The sequence below is a fragment of the Heptranchias perlo genome, chromosome 33 (genome assembly GCF_035084215.1).
Source record: "Heptranchias perlo isolate sHepPer1 chromosome 33, sHepPer1.hap1, whole genome shotgun sequence".
NCBI classification, from domain to species: domain Eukaryota; kingdom Metazoa; phylum Chordata; class Chondrichthyes; order Hexanchiformes; family Hexanchidae; genus Heptranchias; species Heptranchias perlo.
In genome coordinates, this window is record NC_090357.1 from 4,497,546 (window position 1) to 4,517,052 (window position 19,507).

At 43.4% G+C, this 19,507-nt stretch overlaps 2 protein-coding genes across 4 annotated transcripts in view; both read left to right on the top strand.

Moving 5' to 3' along the window:
- Positions 1-2,023: 2,023 nt before the first annotated feature.
- On the top strand, positions 2,024-8,757 carry atp5l (ATP synthase, H+ transporting, mitochondrial F0 complex, subunit g). The gene is made up of 3 exons (XM_067970889.1): positions 2,024-2,143; positions 4,179-4,339; positions 8,569-8,757. Exons 1-3 carry the CDS (start codon positions 2,080-2,082, stop codon positions 8,665-8,667), a joined length of 324 nt encoding a protein of 107 aa, XP_067826990.1. The 5' UTR covers positions 2,024-2,079; the 3' UTR covers positions 8,668-8,757.
- A 10,186-nt stretch (positions 8,758-18,943) lies between these two features.
- The window catches only part of kmt2a (lysine (K)-specific methyltransferase 2A), a 129,826-nt gene continuing 129,262 nt past the window's right edge, over positions 18,944-19,507 (top strand). For all 3 annotated transcript variants that reach the window (XM_067970890.1, XM_067970891.1, XM_067970892.1), the window contains exon 1: positions 18,944-19,127. In XM_067970890.1, coding sequence (XP_067826991.1) covers positions 18,945-19,127 — 183 coding nt within the window. In that variant the 5' untranslated portion in view covers position 18,944. The remainder of the gene's footprint in view (positions 19,128-19,507) is intronic.

The following is a 19,507-nucleotide window of genomic DNA, read 5'->3' on the forward strand; positions in this document are numbered from 1 at the left end:
ACTAAGCTGGCACCAGCAATATGCCCCTGACAACAACAACAACTTGCATTTATATAGCGCCTTTAATGTAATAAAAACGTCCCAAGGCGCTTCACTGTAGCGATTATCAAACAAAATTTGACACCGAGCCACATAAGGAGATATTAGGACAGGTGACCAAAAACTTGGTCAAAGGGGTAGGTTTTAAGGAGCGTCTTAAAGGAGGAGAGAGGTACAGAGGCAGAGAGGTTTAGGGAGGGAATTACAGAGCATAGGCCCTGGGCAGCTAAAGGCACGGCCGCCAATGGTGGAGCGATGAAAATCGGGGATGCGCAAGAGGCCAGAATTGGAGGAGCGCAGAGATCTCGGAGGGCTGTAGGGCTGGAGGAGGTTACAGAGATAGGGAGGGGTGAGGTTATGGAGGGATTTGAAAACCTCGCTATCTCCCATGGCAAGAGCAGAGCGCCTATCCCTGAGCTCCATTGCCTTCCCCTCGTAGGGTGAGAGGTGTTTGAAGTTGGGGATGCCTCCTCTGATGACCTGCTTCTCACTGATGTGCCATTTTCTCCTGTAACAAGATTTAATATATTAGCGGAAAGCTAGCAGTTGAGGAGTGTGCGCCAGGTGGCATTGGGAGAGGTGAAGTAAGAGGTAGGAACATTAGGGACAAGAGTAGGCTATTCAGCCCCTCGAGCCTGTTCTACCATTCAATTAGTTCATGACTGATCTGTACCTCAACTCCATTTGCTCCATATTCCTTGATACCCTTACCTAACAAAAAATCTATCAATCTCAGACTTGAAAGCTCCAATTGACCCCCAGCATGCACAGTCTTTTGGGGGAGAGAATTCCAGATTTCCACCTCCCTTTGTGTGAAAAAATGCTTCCTGATTTCACTTCTGAACGGCCTAGCTCTAATTTTAAGATTATGTCCCCTCGTTCTTGATTCCCCCACCAGAGGAAATAGTTTCTCTCTATCGACTCTATTGAATCGTTTTAACATTTTAAACACCCCAAACAGATCACCCCTCAATCTTCTAAACTCAAGGGAATACAAGTTTATGCAACCTGTCCTCATAATTTAGACCCCGGTATCATTCTGTGGGAGTATCAACCTTTCAAAGAGGAGGAAGGGGTTCTGACAAAGGGTCTTCAACCTGAAACGTTAACTCTGTTTCTCTCTCCACAGAAGCTGCCTGACTTGCCGAGTTTTTCCAGCGTTTTCTGTTTTCATTTCAGATTTCCAGCATCCGCAGTATTTTGCTTTTGATGAAGGGGTTTTAGGGTCGTGCATGCAAGTGATTGCTGTTAGGGGCAATGGGTCGCCATCGTGCAAGATCCCATGTTAATCTCCCCTGTTTTGAAGCTTTTGGTCCGACAGTGCAATAGTGACCACACTTTAAAAGTACTTTATTAGCATTTGGGATGTCCTGAGATCGTGAAAGGCATTATCCAAATGCAAGTCTTTCTTTTGCTGGTCGTCGAGGTTACCGCACATATGGTTAGATGATCTGAGCTGGGGCTACAGCATCACCTGGAGTACGACCACTGACTTCAGTCCCCAGGCGAGGAAGGGGGGGAATAAAAATGCTGTTAAATGGATAATTATGAATTAACTTTAAAAATAATTATCAGTAATGATTTTAAATTTGATTTACATTCTAAATCATCAAAAAAATGAAAAGAATGATTAATAATGACATTTATGATTATTTTAAAAGTAAAAATCAATCGAATTAATGATTAATGTTTAGTTTTTACAAATTAACAAACGAATGATTAATGTTTAATCATTCGTTTGATTAATTTGTAAAAAAATAATGTTTCATTTTTACTTTTAAAATAATTATTAAGCATTGTTTTTATTTTTTTGATGAATGATTTAAAATATAAATCAATTTTGAAAAGGTGTTGTTGGCAGTGATTATAAAGTTCTATTTTAAAGTTGTATTGAGAAGTGATTGACAGGTTTTAGGTGGCTATTAAAGCTCCTGCTCGGTGGTGAGATGAGGAGGACCCCGGGGGCCGCGCGGAGTCAGGCAATTTAAGCGGGCTCCTTAGCGGCGGGGTCCTCGGCTGCTCGGAGGTGACTTTGTGAAGATGGCGGAGGCGGCGCGACGACTGGTGCAGCGGGTGGTGAGCGGGACCCCGAGGCTCGCCTTCGGTAACCGAGGGGAGGGCCAGGGTCAGGCCCCGGGGTGTGTGTGTGGTGGGGGGGGGGGGGGAAATAAAAGCGGAGAGGCCGGGCCGGGACACGGAGCGGCTCAAAGGCCGAATCCATCCCGGGGGACCGGAGCCATAGCAACCAGGCCGCCCGCCGGACGGCAGCCCCAGGCCTCAGGGGCCGCTGCTAGACTCGGGGTGATCCTTCCTTGGGGGGGGGGGAGAGGCCGGCTTCTGTTGTAGGAGAAGGGGAGGCGGGCCCGGGTCCGGGTCCGGGCCTCCCTTTGGCTGGTTTCTGTTAACCCGAGGCCGCAGCGCCGGGTAACCGCGGGGAGATTCACTCAAACCTTCAGATTAAAATGGACCTCTCCCTTTTGCTCTTCCCCAAAGTGTCCGGGGGTAATGGCGGCGCCACTGGTGCTGTGAATCGGCAGATTGTGTTTTTATTTGCGTGATTTCCTTTCCCCCCCCCCCCCCCCCCAATGCTGTTAAAGATCAGTCTGAATTTCCATTATTTTTCTATAGAAATTGTAAACCAGCAGCCGTGGCCGTCCCTTGAAGTAAAGAAAAAAAAGCTTAAATTTTATCAAGTGCCTTTCAAGTCCTCAGGATGTCCCAAAGCTGAAGTTATTTTGAGTGTTGTCACAGTTGTTTTGTAGGCAAACGTGGCAGCCAATTTGTGCACAGCAAGATCCCACCCAGTGCTCTTTTGTTGAGGAGAAAGTAAGGTCCTACTTAACTAGACAGCATAAGCCCACTCCAGTGCTCTTTGAATGGGATCTTCTACATCCACCTGAATCAATGCACTAGGCAGATAGTGTCTTGGTTTAGTATCCTGGTTGACAGACAGTACCTCTGTGCTGTAATACTCCTTCAGTGCTGCACTGGAAGTGTTACCATAGATTTGCAATGCAACTGCTGTATGAGGTTGTCTTTAATTTATTACATGGAATTTACAGCACACTTGGCCCAACTGATCTATGCCGTTGTTTACGTTCCACATGAGCCTTCTCCCACTCACCCTACTTCATTTAACCCTACCAGCATACCCTTAACCCAGTGATTAGCAGTGTGCTTTACATTAGAAATATTGTCTGCCTTGCACACTGAGGGTTGTGAAATGAGTCCTCTACAACTCACATCTGTCCTAGTAGCCTTTGGTCACTTGCCCCGAAAGCCCTATCTGTGGGAAGAGCTTGACCACTCCTTGCTGCCTCCAGGCAGCAATATTGGCATACTGTCATATCATGTGACCTTCTCATGTCTTTACCATGTGGAGGTTAGGAAATTGTGCAAATGGTTCATCAATTTTAAAAGCAGTATCTGGTGTGTTACTGAGCTGTACACTACCAGCTCAATGCATAGTCTCTAAGTTAGCTGAGCTCTGCTGTAGTTGTGATTGGGGTGCTGCAGTTGTTCTGTAGTTACCTGGGCTGGAAACATTAGCAAAGGTTCCCATTCTTGGAGGGTATGGGAAGTGACCAGGAGAGTGGGGTTAGACTAGATGATTCATGGAGAAGAACATCAGCACAGATTTGATGGACCCATGGCCTATTTCTGTGCTGAAACATTCTAGAATTCTGTAATCATTTATGCAGTGACTCCTGTGAAGTGTTCAGGTGTGTGTTTGTGGACCTTTGTCTTGGGTTGTAATATCCTTGTGGTTGAATAGTTTATTACATGCTGTCGGTACTTGTGTAAAAGGAATAGCCACTTGGTTGAGTTAAGAGAGTTGTCTCTATCTGTTGTCCTGTACCCCAGTTGCAGATGGTGCCTTCAGGAGGGGAATGAAAAGTGCCTTAATGAAGAACGATTGAGTTCACTTATCTGACTGCATCATGTGTAGGTAGCTGTTCACTTCTAAATTTTATTGAAAATGTGTTTCAGGTGTCCCTGATCTTTTTCTTTCAGATGATAACTGGCCTATGCTTTTCCAGTTTTTATTTCAGCATTTGTGGTTTTCTTTTGTGATGTACTGTCATTGTATCCTTCCAAAGCTGTTGTCTGTAGGTTTATGAACTGTTTTTCTTTTCCAGCTGCTGTTCAATACTCTAAGCCACATCTGGCTACCTTCTGGAAATATGCTCGAGTGGAGCTGACTCCTCCAACCCCTGGAGAGATCCCGGTGGCTGTTGAAAGCTTCAAGGGCCTTGTGGCATCATTTAAGGCTGGGAGTTACAAACAACTAACGGTGAAGGTAACCTGGAGTTGAGATTTAATTTTTGTTAGTGATAGTTGCCAGTTTGTGTATCTAATAAAAACACAAGTTTGTTGTGGTGACTGGATCTGTCACTTATCCAATCTGTTTGTACAAAACTATTTCATGAAAACGCATCTAACCTGCAGCAGTCCATTACCTTATAGCCTCTTAACTGCTGAACAGTTCCTAATGAACAATGCCCTATTCATTAAAACTGTCTCAAGATAGAATCATAGAAGTTTACAACATGGAAATAGGCCCTTCGGCCCAACATGTCCATGTCGCCCAGTTTATACCACTAAGCTAGTCCCAATTGCCTGCACTTGGCCCATATCCCTCGATACCCATCTTACCCATGTAACTGTCCAAATGCTTTTTAAAAGACAAAATTGTACCCGCCTCTACTACTGCCTCTGGCAGCTCGTTCCAGACACTCACCACCCTTTGAGTGAAAAAATTGCCCCTCTGGACCCTTTTGTATTTCTCCCCTCTCACCTTAAATCTATGCCCCCTCGTTATAGACTCCCCTACCTTTGGGAAAAGATTTTGACTATCTACCTTATCTATGCCCCTCATTATTTTATAGACTTCTATAAGATCACCCCTAAATCTCCTACTCTCCAGGGAAAAAAGTCTCAGTCTATCCAACCTCTCCCTATAAGTCAAACCATCAAGTCCCAGTAGCATCCTAGTAAATCTTTTCTGCACTCTTTCTAGTTTAATAATATCCTTTCTATAATGGGGTGACCAGAACTGTAGAACCAGAATATTACAAAGATGTTCTTAAGTGGGTAATTGCTCTTTGTAAAATTAATTCACAGGCTTTAGATCTTCAAAATAAGTCACGAGAACTTGGAAAACTTGAATTTTTTTTTGTTTTGCTGTTTCTCTGTTGGGGGTGGTGACTTGTGCTGGGATACGTTTTCTCAGGTGACTAGTCCTGTGGTGGTCACGTGGTCATTTTTCATCCGAGGGTGGTGGGTATTGTCGGGTTATTTAAATTTGGGAACATTACAGCTGAGCCCAGTCCTCCGCTCAACTGACTTCCAAATGTGTGCTTACCAGCGTATGCTGTTAGTTGTCTATTGGGAGCAGGAACCCTTGCTATTTTCTTCTCCATCCCACCGGTCTAAGAGCTGCTGAGACAATTTTGTAACACCTTCACAAGTTCTTGGTAAATCACTGGATTGCTTCATTCTCTGCATCTTTGTGGGATCCCACTGGAAATATTACAAAGAATTGCAAATTTTTTTTGTCATTTGGTTATCAAGTGGTATACGTGTAAAATTTGGTATCTAAAAAGTATTCTTCCACTTGGATCCACAAAACTATGGCCCAGATTTTCCAGTCAAAATAATGGCGAAGCTAATGGCACTCAGTTATTTATGCACAAATGGTACAGCAACTTCAGGCGAGGGGCAGATGCGCGGTTAAACTCAAATATCCAAAAGTTGCTGTCCGAGTTGCGCTGCTCCGCCATTAGCCCTGTGAAGATGGTATCTCACTGTCTGGTTTACCATTGAACGACGTGAGATTGTTGTATTTGCGTGGTAGATACAAACTAAACCTGCCACAGAAAGTTAAGTCTTGTTCATTTTAACAATGTGATAAGTGTTAATTACTGCCAAACAACCTCCCCGACACTTAAAATTAATTATTACAAGTGTGGAGTCTCATTCCTTCAGATTTCAATTGTTGGATTTTAAAAATTTCAATTTTTTTTTTTGTAAAACTGTTCTTTTTTCTATCTTAATCCAATCATTCCCTCTTTCTTTCTTTCTGTACCTGATTTGACATTGAATTCACCCACTCTAATTTACGCTTCCTTCCCAGTTCTTGTGCTGTTAATTTCACAATCCTTCAATCTGATTAAGGTACTACACAGTTGCTTGCCCTGTTCACTCGGGCCCCAGATGCCCCATTTCCCTCACTGTGACGTTATTAGCTGGCACTTTCAGCAACTTGCCACCCAAAAAATGTAAAAACCTAAACGTGCAGGGACAAGTCCAACTAATAGCAGGTGCCGTTAGATTCACTCCTACAGCTAAATCTGGGCCTTCTAGCTCAGCCTGGAGTGACAGGCAGCTATCTGCCATCTCCTTTTGCTGCCACTAGAGGTACCCACTAGATCACCAGAGTAATGTTTTCTCTGAATTCTGTTTCCTCAGATGCAGCAGGCTCCTACTCCTCCCTTCCCTTCCCCAACCTGTCCTGATGATCTGGGCAAGATTGTGAGCACCCCCACCCCAGCCTACTTCAAACTGCTTGTGTGATGGTGAATTTGTTTTTGGCCCAAACTGCGGTCAGGAAAACCTGACTACAAATATTAACGATATTTTATAAACTGTCTAGGTAAGAATATTGAGCAATAAATTGGCTCAGCAAATCGGCACTTGGCTTACAAAGAAATGCCAATTCTGTTTCCCAGACCCTTCTACCCTGCATGAGCTGCTGGAAGAGGTATAACTCAGGCATGTCACTTCACTGATATCTTCAGCCTGTTCCAACCTTTTTTTTAGGAAAGTAACTAATTCTCTTTTTTGTTAAAATTCTTGTGTTCAGTAACCCAGTGGATGCATCCAATGTCTGACCAAGACATGAGGTTTCAGTCTTGATCCCTGGGTTGTGCTGAATTAGCAAACATCTTCTGTGGTAGTAAGAACATGATGGTGCCCCTGGACGAGAGGGGGACAGGAATCTGCCAGGATTCCCACTCCTGATTGCTATTAAATGATCCCTAGTGAAAAGTGAAGAAAGAATCGGGGTCTGATTCATGTCCCTGCTCCTTCTTTACCCTTTCCTTCTCTTTCTTTCCCCCCCCCCCCCCCCCCCACCTCCTTTTCTTGCCCTCTCCACCCCACCCCACCCCAAACATCTAGTAACTTACAAACACTTATTTTCTGCTCACATATGAAGACTGCTGAACTGGGCTAGATACTGAAGGGCTGCTGATGCCTCTGGAATATTTCACCTTAAAAGGTTTGAGGGGGGGGGGTGTTGGAGATTTACAGTGCTGCCTCTGGCTTCCCCATTGCTGCACACTGGAATGTATGAAAAATAGTTTCAAAAGACAATTTCCTCTTTTAAGCAGTTTAATTTAGTTGCATTTCATTAGTTCCTACCGAGAGTTTTTTTGACAAATGAATGTATTCCAGGTAGAAAGGGCAAAGATCGCCTATATCTATGGGTAATGTAAATAAAACCTTTTGTAGGAACTAATGGAAGTCGAAACCGAAGTGTTTAATGTTCATGAAATGCAATCTCGTAACCCAAGCGTTCTGATGTAAGCTGTTTTATTATTCAAAGCTGCCTGACTCCCATAGTTATTCTAACTGGTATCAATAGTTTTCCATAAACTTGGGATTAACCTGAGAAAATTGCAGTGACATTCCTTTTCTTTGAGGAGATATTATTTTTCAGAGTTTGTAGTCGCTCATTGTTGTCTCTCTCATTCATATGTAAATAGTCTGTGCCATCTGCTCTTGCCGGCTGACTTTGCAGGTCCCGGAATGAGAACTGGTTAAATGAACTGTATAAATAGGGATATTTGGATCCCTCCCTGTGTAAGAACATCGAAAGATGACAAATATAGAAGTATTTGGCTTTAGGTTTTTGAGGTTTCATGGCAACGCTGTTCATTGGGGCCAGTGCCGGGTGAATGAGTCAAAAGTGGTCTGAATTTTTTTCCATCAATATTTGCATCTTAGTCAATTAAATGTTTTTTGTAGGGAGGCAGTCTTGCTTTCGTTTTTTTTTACACACAGCTGTTTCCCCTGATTCTGGGATCTACACAGTGCTGAGAAAGACCAGCTGGAGGGGTTAATTTACATATGAATTGAGATGTTAACAATAGACAAAAAGTTTGAAAATTACATTGAAATCTTTCAGGATGGTCTTGTGTTGGAAAGCACCATAAATGAGTATACTGTTTTAAGTTGGGGTGAGGTCTTCAATGCAGATAAATTTGGGAAGGAGTAAATTAGGGCATCACCAGCTTTCAGGAAACTTAATGTCCACTGTTCTAAGCTGCAAATATGTTGACCTTATACACTTTTCATCTTCACCGTGTTAAAATCAAGTCTTATTGCACTGTGTTGTACTCTAAGGCATTCTTTCCTAGCACCTGAAAATCCCCCAAGTTTCTCCTCCCTTCTACAATCTTCAGGCTTTTAACTTCGCAGCCCCGAATGACTGCCTCTTGTTTTATCTTGTCTTTTATTTTGCAGGATACCCTGAGGAACACACTGGTGGCTACCGAAATTCTGATGTGGTTTTACATTGGCGAGGTCATTGGCCGAGGAAGCCTGATTGGATATAATGTCTGAACTCTGTCCTGAATTGACTCAGCATTCCTTTGTATATGAATGAATATAACAATATTTCAAATTAAATAAACCCATTATTAGGACTTAGAACACTGGTACTGCCTTTTGTTTCACTTGTGTAATTTTAGTGAATCATTTTATGCCTGTTAAGATGAGGGATGTCTGCACTAGGATATTTTTCCACTTCTGGCATTCGTTGTCAGACTGTAGCACTCCCGGGTCAGGTACGTTACAGGTTCGACACTAAAGCTACATTTATTTCACTCCAGCTATGTTTAAACCATAATATAACAGCAGCCAATACAGCACTATTATGATATTTTTTTGAGATTGCCAATTTGCACTAAATTATGGACCGTTCTGGCTCTAGGTCCACTAGGGACTGCCCAAACTCATTTCACGTGGAATTCTTAATAGTTGTAGTGGAGGTTTTTGCCCACCGATTCTGGTTTGAAATCCAGCTCATGACCCAAAAGTTGACCAGTTGTCTGAATTTTTAAACCCAATAATTTGTGACTCAACAAGACTGAGTTTGCACCAATGATCTGCAGTGGTTCCACAGTAATGTGCTGGTGTACCCTGCTGTTAATATTCCTACAATTTGCCTTAAATGTAGTATTTGGTCCAGCCATTGTTCCAAAAATAGATTTATTTTAATGCTTCAGAGTAAGTGAGAAAAATGTGGCAAGGATTTCTATGCATCTAATTGTCACTTTTTGGAAGTTGTAGGAGAGGGAAGGATATTTGAGCAGATTTACCTTTACACCCTCTCGGCTGGGCCTTGTTTAACTGGAGTTGCTGTGAGATGAGGTAAGGATCCCTCTTTTGGGATGGTTGAGTGCAAAATTCTATCTTGTGGCCTAGTTGAGAATTGTTGCAACTCCTCATGTGAAACGGTGTGGCGGGAATAAGATACTGAACAAACTTAACGGTGTAAACGAATTGCTAAAACTTTGAGGCAAACCCTTCTCGTGTTCATCTTATATACAAAAGAAAGCTGTTCATTTCCAGGAAGGTGACTAAGATGGGAAGGAGAAAGAGAGAAAAAAGAAATTGACTATTTCTGTAAGTGACTGATGTGAAAATGTACTACTTTGTGTCGGGTGAAGCCTGATTGTGTTCATTGCAATTTTAATTTTGCTTTAGCGTCCTGAACTACCGTTATTCACGGCTGTTTGGAGTCTTTAGATTATTGAGGGTCTGGAGATCAGATGAAAGGGAATGGGGGTGGAGGAAGTCAAAGTTCTTGCCATTTTCTGAGCCATGCACATCCTGTAGCCAAGAGCTTGTGAATTTCTTCTGGGTCTTTGGCGCTGGCCGGATCATCCTGTTTACATTATAACTTGTTTCCTCCAAAACCCCACGATGAATGCCAAAAACAGGTTTCAAGGTTGGAAAGAGTGGTGGAGTAAATTTGGAAGTAGATTGTGTGACATCAACTTGGGTTTTAAAAGCCTGTAGGTTGTAGGAGGAAAACAAATGAAGGAGGTAAGGTGTTCTGGAGTTTTGAGTGTTAAGAGTAGGATGCAGTCCGCTGAGTTGATTTCAACATGGTAGTGTGTGTAAGATGGGTTATTTGTGCTTAGGAGGAATACAGTTCAGAGAATCACTGACCTTGGTAATATTGATTAAAGGGACAGAAGGAAGAGTGGAGGTGATGGATCCATTCGAGGGATTTTTCTTGACTCCTGCCCAAGAATGCGAGAGGTATTTTAAAAGAAAAAGCCTTTCACATACCAGGAACTGTACCCACACTTCGACTTTAGAGAGTGTAGAGTTGACGACGAAAGTGTTTGGCATGCAAGCTGATCTTGGAGATAATGTGAGGTCTGAAGAATGAGGCCAAAAATGTCAGTGGATGAAGCGTTAAGGGTGGAGTCACTGGGATAGCTGTTTGAGACTTGCAAAATAAGAACATAAGAAATAGGAGCAGGAGTAGACCGTATGGCCCCTCAAACCTGCTCCGCCATTCAATAAGATCATGGCTGATCTTTGACCTCAACTGTGCTATCCCGCCCAATCCCCATCTCCCTTGATTCCCCTAGAGTCAAAAATCTATCTATCTCCGCCTCGTATACTCAACGACTGAGCATCCACAGCCCTCTGAGGTAGAGAATTCCAAAGATTCACAACCTGCTGAGTGAAGAAATTCCTTCTCATCAGTCTTAAATGGCTGACCCCTTACCCTGCGACTATGCCCCTTAGTCCTAAACTCTCCACCCAGGGGAAACAACCTCTCAGAATCTTATGTTTCAATGAGATCACCTCTCGTTCTTCTAAACTCTAGTGTCTAGGCCCATTCTACTCGATCTCTCCTCATAGGACAAATCTCTCATCTCAGGGATCAATCTAGTGAACCTTCGTTGCACTGCCTCTAAGGCAAGTATATCCTACCTTTGGTAAGGAGACCAAAAGTACACAGTACTCCAGGTGTGGTTTCACCAAAGCCCTGTACAATTGTGGCAAGACTTTCTTACTCTTGTACTCCAACCTCCTTGCAATAAAGGCCAATACACCATTTGCCTTCCTTATTGCTTGCTGTACCTGCATGTTGACAGTCTGTGTTTCGTGTACAAGGACACCCAAATCCCTCTGAACACCGACATTTAATAGTTTCTTACCATTTTAAAAAATACTTTTTTTCTATTCCTACTAAAGTGAATAACCTCACATTTCCCCACATTATACTCCATCTGCCACCACCTTGCCCACCCACTTAACCTGTCCCTTTGCAGCCTCTGTCCTCCTCACAGCTTACTTTCCCATCTAGCTTTGTATCATCAGCAAACTTGGATACATTACACCTGGTCTCTTCACCTAAGTCATTAATATAGATTGTAAATAGCTGAGGCCCAAGCACTGATCCTTACAAAGCCCCACTGGTAACAGCCTGCCAACCTGAAAAGACCTGTTTATTCCTACTGTTTTCTGTCTGTTAACCAATTCATGCTAATATATTGCCCCCAAACCCATGAGCCCTTATCTTGTGTAGCACCCTTTTATGTGGCACCTTATTGAACACCTTTTGAAAATCCAAATATACTACAGCCACTGGTTCCCCTTTATCTACCCTGCTGGTTACATCCTCAAAAAACTCATAAATTTGACAAACATGATTTCCCTTTCATAAAACCATGTTGACTGTGCCTAATCTTGATTTTCGAAGTGCCCTGTTACCACGTACTTAATGGATTCCAGCATTTTCCTGACTACTGATGTCAGGCTAACTGGCCTGTAGTTCTGTTTTCTCCCTCCTTGAGAGAAAATACATTGCTCCACTGAAGAGTGGAGGAGATTGAGGTAGTGGTTCAGCCAGTGCACTGCAAGAGGTTTGGATGTTATGAGCACTGAAGGACAATAATAAATGTAGAGTGGAATCAGCAAAAGAAGTGATTAATTGGGCTTGCATTATTGCTGATTGATATTTCTAATGTAACTGCAGTTATTTTTTCTGAATTGCTTTCAGTATTGTGTGGCACATCAGGAGAAATTTGTGGGCAAAGAACAGAGGAGTGGGACTAATTGGATAGCTCTTTCAAAGAGCCAGCACAGACACGATGGGCCAAATTGCTGCCTCCTGTGCAGTAGGATTCTATGATCAGACTCTGACCATCTTGTTTGCCATTGAGTCTTGATGATGGAATTGCCTCACTAGGTTCTCTAATCTTCTATTAAGGTGACAATTCTTTGGATTGTTACTAATATATTCAGTCTTGTAAGATAAATTCTGTAGCATGGGGTATGGTCTGACATCTGTATCGTCCTGCCAGAAGGATGGAATGCTGCAATCTGCAGCTATCTCTAGATGCTACTAGTGTTGGGCTCCTCTGCCCAGCCAGCAAGAAGTACTTGTGATTCAGGAAATTTGTCACTTATCCTCCTTTCTCTCAGACTGTACTAGTGAAAACTGCCCTGCTGAGTTAATTTTTTTTTTATTTGTTCATGGGATGTGGGCATCGCTGGCAAGGCCAGCATTTATTGCCTATCCCTAATTGCCTTTGAGAAGGTGGTGTTAATGCAACTGTTGATCACAATTGGATTAATTGCCATTCTCCCATTACTGTTTTATGTGGCCTTTCTGTTGCTACCACTGTATTACCTAACTTTTTTCAGCTGTTGATGTCAAGTGGGCTGATTTATCTATGGATCTGGTATTAGAACTGGGATGCAGTTTGCTGTCTAAATATAGTCTACAGGTGGTTGGACAGTGAATGACAGATGTGTACAATTCTGTTTTGGTTTTGGGCCAGTACAGAAATCCTTGGTATAGCTAGTTATGCATGTGCTTTGAATCAGTAGACTGCCCTCACATCTCAAATAAGCCCCTACACACAGTGCAATTAATTCCTGATTGTTATTTACTGTAATACAAGCTCTTTCCTTGGACTGCAACTTTTGAGCCTGGAGATTAGTTTCTCCCTCTGGTGCCACTCACTCCATTTTCTCCTCTCCTGAAGGTGCTGATTTCAGGGTGCAGTTCCACAGGTGTTGGCAGCCTTCTGGTAACTTACTCAAAGGGTCATCCTTTTTTAAACGTAGGAATAGGCCATTCAGACCCTCGAGCTTCTTTGGCATTCAGTTACACCATGGTTGATATGTACCTCAAGTGCATTTACCTGTCTTGGTTCCATAACCCTTGATAGATTTCTTTCTTGGGCAAGGCTATCACTCAGTCTTGCAAATTTCAGCTGACCCTCACGTGTGAGACATGAGTGTCAGCAGCCATGGAGATGGGGGAGGCTAACAAAGCTGAGCCCAGTACTAACCATTTGTGTGTTTTACAGTGCAACGTTTAACAATAATGGGGAGTGGAAGTCCTGATTTATTTTTCTTCCCCCTCGCCTCTTCTCCTCCTCTTCCTCCCCCGAAAAAAACCCTTAGGTGGTGAAGTCTGTTGCAGTATTCTTATCAACTTATTAAGATTGACGAATTTGACAGAAGCTAAACCTTCCTCGTCTATATGGCTCAGGTCCACACCAGGTTGTGCGTTTACCAACTGAGCAATTGGTTCCAACAGCTGTCAAGAGTTGCAATCAGCAAATGCAACTGGGGTTTTAAATTGAGTTTTGATTGCGATTTATTGCCTGAGCCCCTTGATTGTGTGTCTCCAACCTAACTGTTCATGTATCCAAGAAAATCTAATACTCTAAATGGTGAAAACTTCTGAATGCAGCACTCAAAGTACTACAAACAATAAATAGAATATGTGGCAAGTAGCCATTTCGATGACTTAGTGGGAGGGAAAACGTGAAGTTCCCAGGTTCAATTCCCAGTCTTATGAATTAGCATCAGGCAAATTGGCCTCTTTGGGCTACCAAGGGGTGGGGGTGAGGGGTTGCTGGAGACACCACTCAAGGTTCTGGCTCCTGATTCTCTAGCTTTGAGCCTGGAGTGTGAGTGATGACCTATTCAACTATGAGGACCATTACAGCTGACTAAATCCTATTCTTGGTAGCTTTTCTTTCCCTGATCTGGAGATGTTCATTTTTATAGTGTCGTCACTACTGCCCTGCCTGAGATTTTCTAGCTCCATACAGGTCTGAGATTAAACCTGGGGCTGCTTTGGTTTGTATGGTTCAGTGCTGCACCAAATAATGCAGTTACCCTCCATCATTTGAGGGATTGTGGATATGGTTACTTTTTAAAAAAAAAATGTTTTGTGGTTTCAGGCCCCATCCAAGACTTGACCACATAATCTGGCCTGACTCTCCGGTGCAGTACTGAGGGAGTGCTGCATTGTTGGAAGTGCTATCCTTTGGGTGGAATATTAAACCGAGGCACTATCTGCCTATTGTGGCAATTCGGGTCGACATTAAAAATTTGATGGCACCACTCAAAGAATTTACTTCTCACTGGCTGGTATTCCTTCCTCAACTAATGCCACTGAAAAACAGATCAACTGAAATTTATCTCGTAGCTGTATCATGCTGTGTGCAAATGGCTGTGCGTTTACCTGCTCGAGACACTGCATTTCGAAGTAATTTACGACGTATGGAGTGCTTTGAGATGTTTGAGAGGCTATATAAATGCAAGCTTATTACCATCTGGATTAGAACTTTTAGGATGAGGGGTCATCTATAATCAGTGGATTGTAGGTTCAGAACCAGCAGACTTAGCCTACAGCTATGGAAGGGGATATTGTCATTTGGATGACTTGATAAACCTCGGAGCTGAATGTGATTCCCTGGCCTATGTTTCTTCCCAGTACCTAACTTCCTAAAGCAATGTGGCTGTCTAACTGTGCTGCTCTGATTTGAAAATCTTCAAATATAAAATGAGAGGTTGTAGCTCAAGTGAGTGGCAGGAGGCCTCGGAGCATAGATAAATTGGAAATCCTCTTGCATGACTGCAGACATCATGTGCATTATTGCTGTGGAAAGTTGGAAGAGTTGACATTATCAGCTGAGTGTGGGCATGGTTAACGCAACATGTAGAAATGCATGGCATGTGTGCTGAACTGTTCCATACAAGTGACGCAAGTCTGTAATCACAGCAGACTGCCATGGATGTTTATGGTTGGGTATCATCTTTGCCTCCAGCCAGTATTTTAGGCACAGCTGATACCAAGTTCATATTGTACAATAGATCAAATGTCACCCAGGTGAGAGATGATGAAATATGCTGGAATGCCCACTGGCTTGAATTTTAAAATACCATTAGAGTAAGGGACAAACTAGTATTTAGTGAAGTTTGCCTTATACTGCAATCTGCTTTCTATTAACTTGCATATAGATCCTCCTTTCCCCTTTCTACCCCCCCCCCCACCCCCCCCAATTACATTTGTAGCCTGAGTCTCACAAATGAATTGGATTGTTATGGGTTCTCCTGTTACTCATTTCTTTCACTGCCCCCAATTTTCTTTCCTCCCTGAAGGTGCTGAATCTCTGGCTGGGGAACAGTTCCGTGGGTCTGGCAGCCTTCCAGTACCTCACCCAAATGGCCATTCTTCACATGTGCCGATACAGTGACTGTTTAAATTGGAAGGGGAGGAAAGTGAGAATCACACGGGTGCTTTTTATTCTCTACTGGCCTGGTGTCCAGGCGTACTTTTCGGACTCATTGAGTTCTGATCCAGGACACTCGCTACCTTTTTTTTCTGCCCCTCTATCCTGGAAACATTGAATCTAATTGTAATGCTCCCACTGCCACCCTGTTGGAGACCAACTAACTACACAGGCCGAAGATCAAAATTGGGACCTATTTGCCTATTGAGCTATGGTGGGACAACTGATACATATTCTATTGCAGCTGGTGCATGGTTCGTTCTATTCCATTCTCAGTTGCCATCTTTTCTTTTGCTGATTGCCCCCTCCCCCCAATTATTTTGCTGTTCCAAACATCGTATATAGTTAAATTCCACATTCCTGAATTGTATGTACTTGTATTTCTCCTGTAGCTTATACTGAATTAGTTTTTGTGTTCCAGGACACCTTTCCTATACAGTCATCACTACGTCTCACTTGTCATAGTGGTCAATTCCTGACAAGTGCTTGGGCTGGTATTCCATATTCCACATGTCCACTGGTATTAACAAACTATATATTCTGGAATATTCTACAGTGCATATCTGAAATTGTGACACCATATGGCACTGCCCCAGGACCAGGCACTATAGTGAGAATGAAGCCAAATATTCTTTTTATTAGCAAATATATATATTTTGAGCTCCTCCAACAGCTTGATGGCATAACGCTGCACCTTGCAGACCAATGTAAGGAGTCGCACAACACCAGGTTATAGTCCAACAGCTTTATTTGAAATCACAAGCTTTCGGAGCTTTGCGCTAACGAAGGTTTGTCCATCCCAGTCCATCACCGGCATCTCCACATCCTTGCAGACCAGCAAGCTCCTAGGTTTGATCCTGGCCTGTGCTGATGGCTGTTTTCAGTAGGGATAATGGTAGGGTTGTTGCCATTGGTTTTGATGTCCCTAGGTTTTGGGTGGGGAAAGGGAGGGTGGGTCACATGCCAAATTGCTGCTCATTATCCAGGGATTTTTAATGGAAAGTATGTTTGTGCTGGGTGAGAACAGGTGGGTGCTTTATTGTGATTGCATTTCCTCCTCTCTCCTGCCCAATGAATAGCCTGCTGCCATTTACTCTTCATTCTTGCTGATGAAGACTTGACTGAGGCATGTGAAGTTGATGCCCATGGAGAACTGTACTAGTGTGATTTTCCCCCCCCCCCCCCTCCAAGGGTGGGGAAAGTAGTGTCTGTTTTGCAGGTATGTAACGTGTGGAAACTGATTGCTATACTGCTGTCTCCAAACCAAGCTACTGAGAAATTCACAATCAGTTTTTTCGTTGCCTGTTAGGAAGTGCACATTTCCTGCAGAGACAATTTACTTCTCAAATGCAGAGAATTTAGCTGCAGCTTGGCAAGCGCAAGGCTTATGGACACCCTAATGTGTACTGGGGGTACTTCTGAAGTTTCACCAGTTATAACATGTCCATCCTACCAGCACAAAAGTGATCGGCTTCCTACTGCTTGTCCAGTTCCTACCCTTTAGGGCATTGGCTTTCAGGAGGGTAATTGGAGCCGACCGGGAGGAATCCCAGACTCTTAACAACTGGACTATCCCACATTCTGTTAATGAGCCAGCTGGCTGGTAATTCATGAGTAACTTTTTGGTTTTATAGTGCTATATTTCACTGCCCTTTTTTTTAGGGTGTTTGAGAACCGACTGAAGTTTTTTTCCCCCCCTCCCCACTTATTCTTGATAACTCGATTTAAGTACTTATCCCCTGGTTTAGAGTTGGTTTTGGGCTTGACAAATTTCAGTGATTGTCCTGAACTGAGCCCTTGTAGTGAAGGGAGATAGTCTTCACTGAAATCTTTTGGCAAGCCAAAAAAAAACACTTGCAAAATACTAATGTAATGACGGATTTGTGTTTTAAAACATATAACTGGCATGTGGCTGTTTAGTTGTGCCCCCTACCTAGGCATCAATTATGGGTGGCATGATGCTATTTTTGAATTTTGACTGCCATTCAGAATCTCCCAGATTTCTAATGGCAACAGAAGGTGGTCACCTTGCAGTCAATGGAAAATTTAAACTGTTCTTCCCACGATGCGAATGGGACACTGCGTCCAGACTCTGCACTCTTCAATAGTGGAGGGCCCCCTTCCATCTGTTCCTGTGTTCGGCTTTAAAGGCGTCTGCGTCCCAATTTGCATGTTAACCCAACCCTATTTCTCCATATCTCACTCCCTCTGCGTACAATGCATTTCGAGTTGCGTCACAGCACACAGGCAGCTGGAGTGCAAGTCCCACAAGTGTTGCAGTTTGGGGCTGGTGCTGCTGCTGCTGCTTTAACTGACCAATAATTAATAGCAAAGAACTTATGTTTGCACTACTAATAATTAATAGCAAAGAACTTCTGTTTGCACTTCTGCAGGGCACGTTTGCCTACACATCCTGAAAATGGTCTATTCAACTGCATTTTTAATTGAGAAACGTATGCATTGAAAATCTGACTTTTTTTTGCCACGTCGGCTCCATGTAATGTTTCTAATTTTACTCTTTTTATTGCTTGCATTCGTTTTTTTCTGTTTCAAATGTATAATTTAAAAAAAATCAGATGCATTTGATATTTTCACTTTTTTTATCCCTGCATTTTTACTCTTGTGTTATTCAGATTCCAGAGTTCCCGCTGGACCCCGGACCGTGCATAACGCAGTATTATTAGTTGACGCCATATCTGTTGTACGTTATTCAGTTGGGATAACGATGTCGTAATATGGCTTAGTGCCCGACTCATGTATATTGCAAGTGTAATTGTTTACAACCGCTTAGTTGTCGCTGAAATATGCTGCTGCAGGGTTAACGGCGTCCGAGTCCCGGCTCCTGGTTATTGCATAATTTTCCAAGAGATGTGGACGGGTCGATTCTTATTTATTCAGCGTGCTACGGGTTTCTAGTCACTCTTGGGAGCACGGGAGGCTGAATTTTAATATCGCCATTCATAGCAACACGTGTATCTATAATGCTGTAATTCGTGTTCCGGGGCCCGCTCGCAGGTCCCGCCCACTTCGCCCTTGGACCATGAATAATCCAATTTCGACAGCTCAGGGTCTGTCGCTTGGGCGCGCAAGTATTCAGCTGCCGGGGTGCCCGACCGTTTCCCGTTCCACCCCCTCGGCTCCTCCCTCCCGCCCCGGAACGTGCATGCGACAGTTAACTTCCGACGGCGGCAGCAGCGCGGGTGCTGCGTTATGCAGGTTGCGGGGCGGCGGCGGTTCCCCCCCCTCCCCACACACACAAACAGACTCCCTAAAATGGCGCACACAGCTCGGACCCGTTTCCCAGCTCGGCCCTGGAAAAAATCAGGACGGTCGCGGATCCTGGGCTTGAAAAAGGATTTAAAACACGGATTCGACGCCGCCTTGCCGGTCTCCGCCGCTATCGGCAAAAACCTTCACAAGTTCCACGACCTCTTCGGAGAAAGCAGCAGCAGTGAGGTAATTTTTTTTTGGAGAGGGGAGGGAAAAAGGAAAAAAATAATAATAAAAATTTAATTTTTTTAGGAGGAAAAATGGGGAAATGAATAGGGATAAAGTGGTTCCTGAGGGAAACCTGGTGAGTGCGAAGCTGGCGTTGAGCAGCACCGGCCTGTCTGACAGATCTGACGTCCAGGGACGGAGAGGGGAGGTGGTTCGAGTTTAGGGCAGCAAAAAAAAAAGAGACTGGGTTTCTCCTCAGGATTTTGTTCCTTTTCAAAAAGTTATTAAAAATATATATATTTCTTTTAAAGATCAATTTAAAAAAAAAAAATTGCGTTGCTTTGAGCTGGAGTTGCACCCCCGGCTCCTTTGCATTTCTAATCACCTGTTTGGCGGGC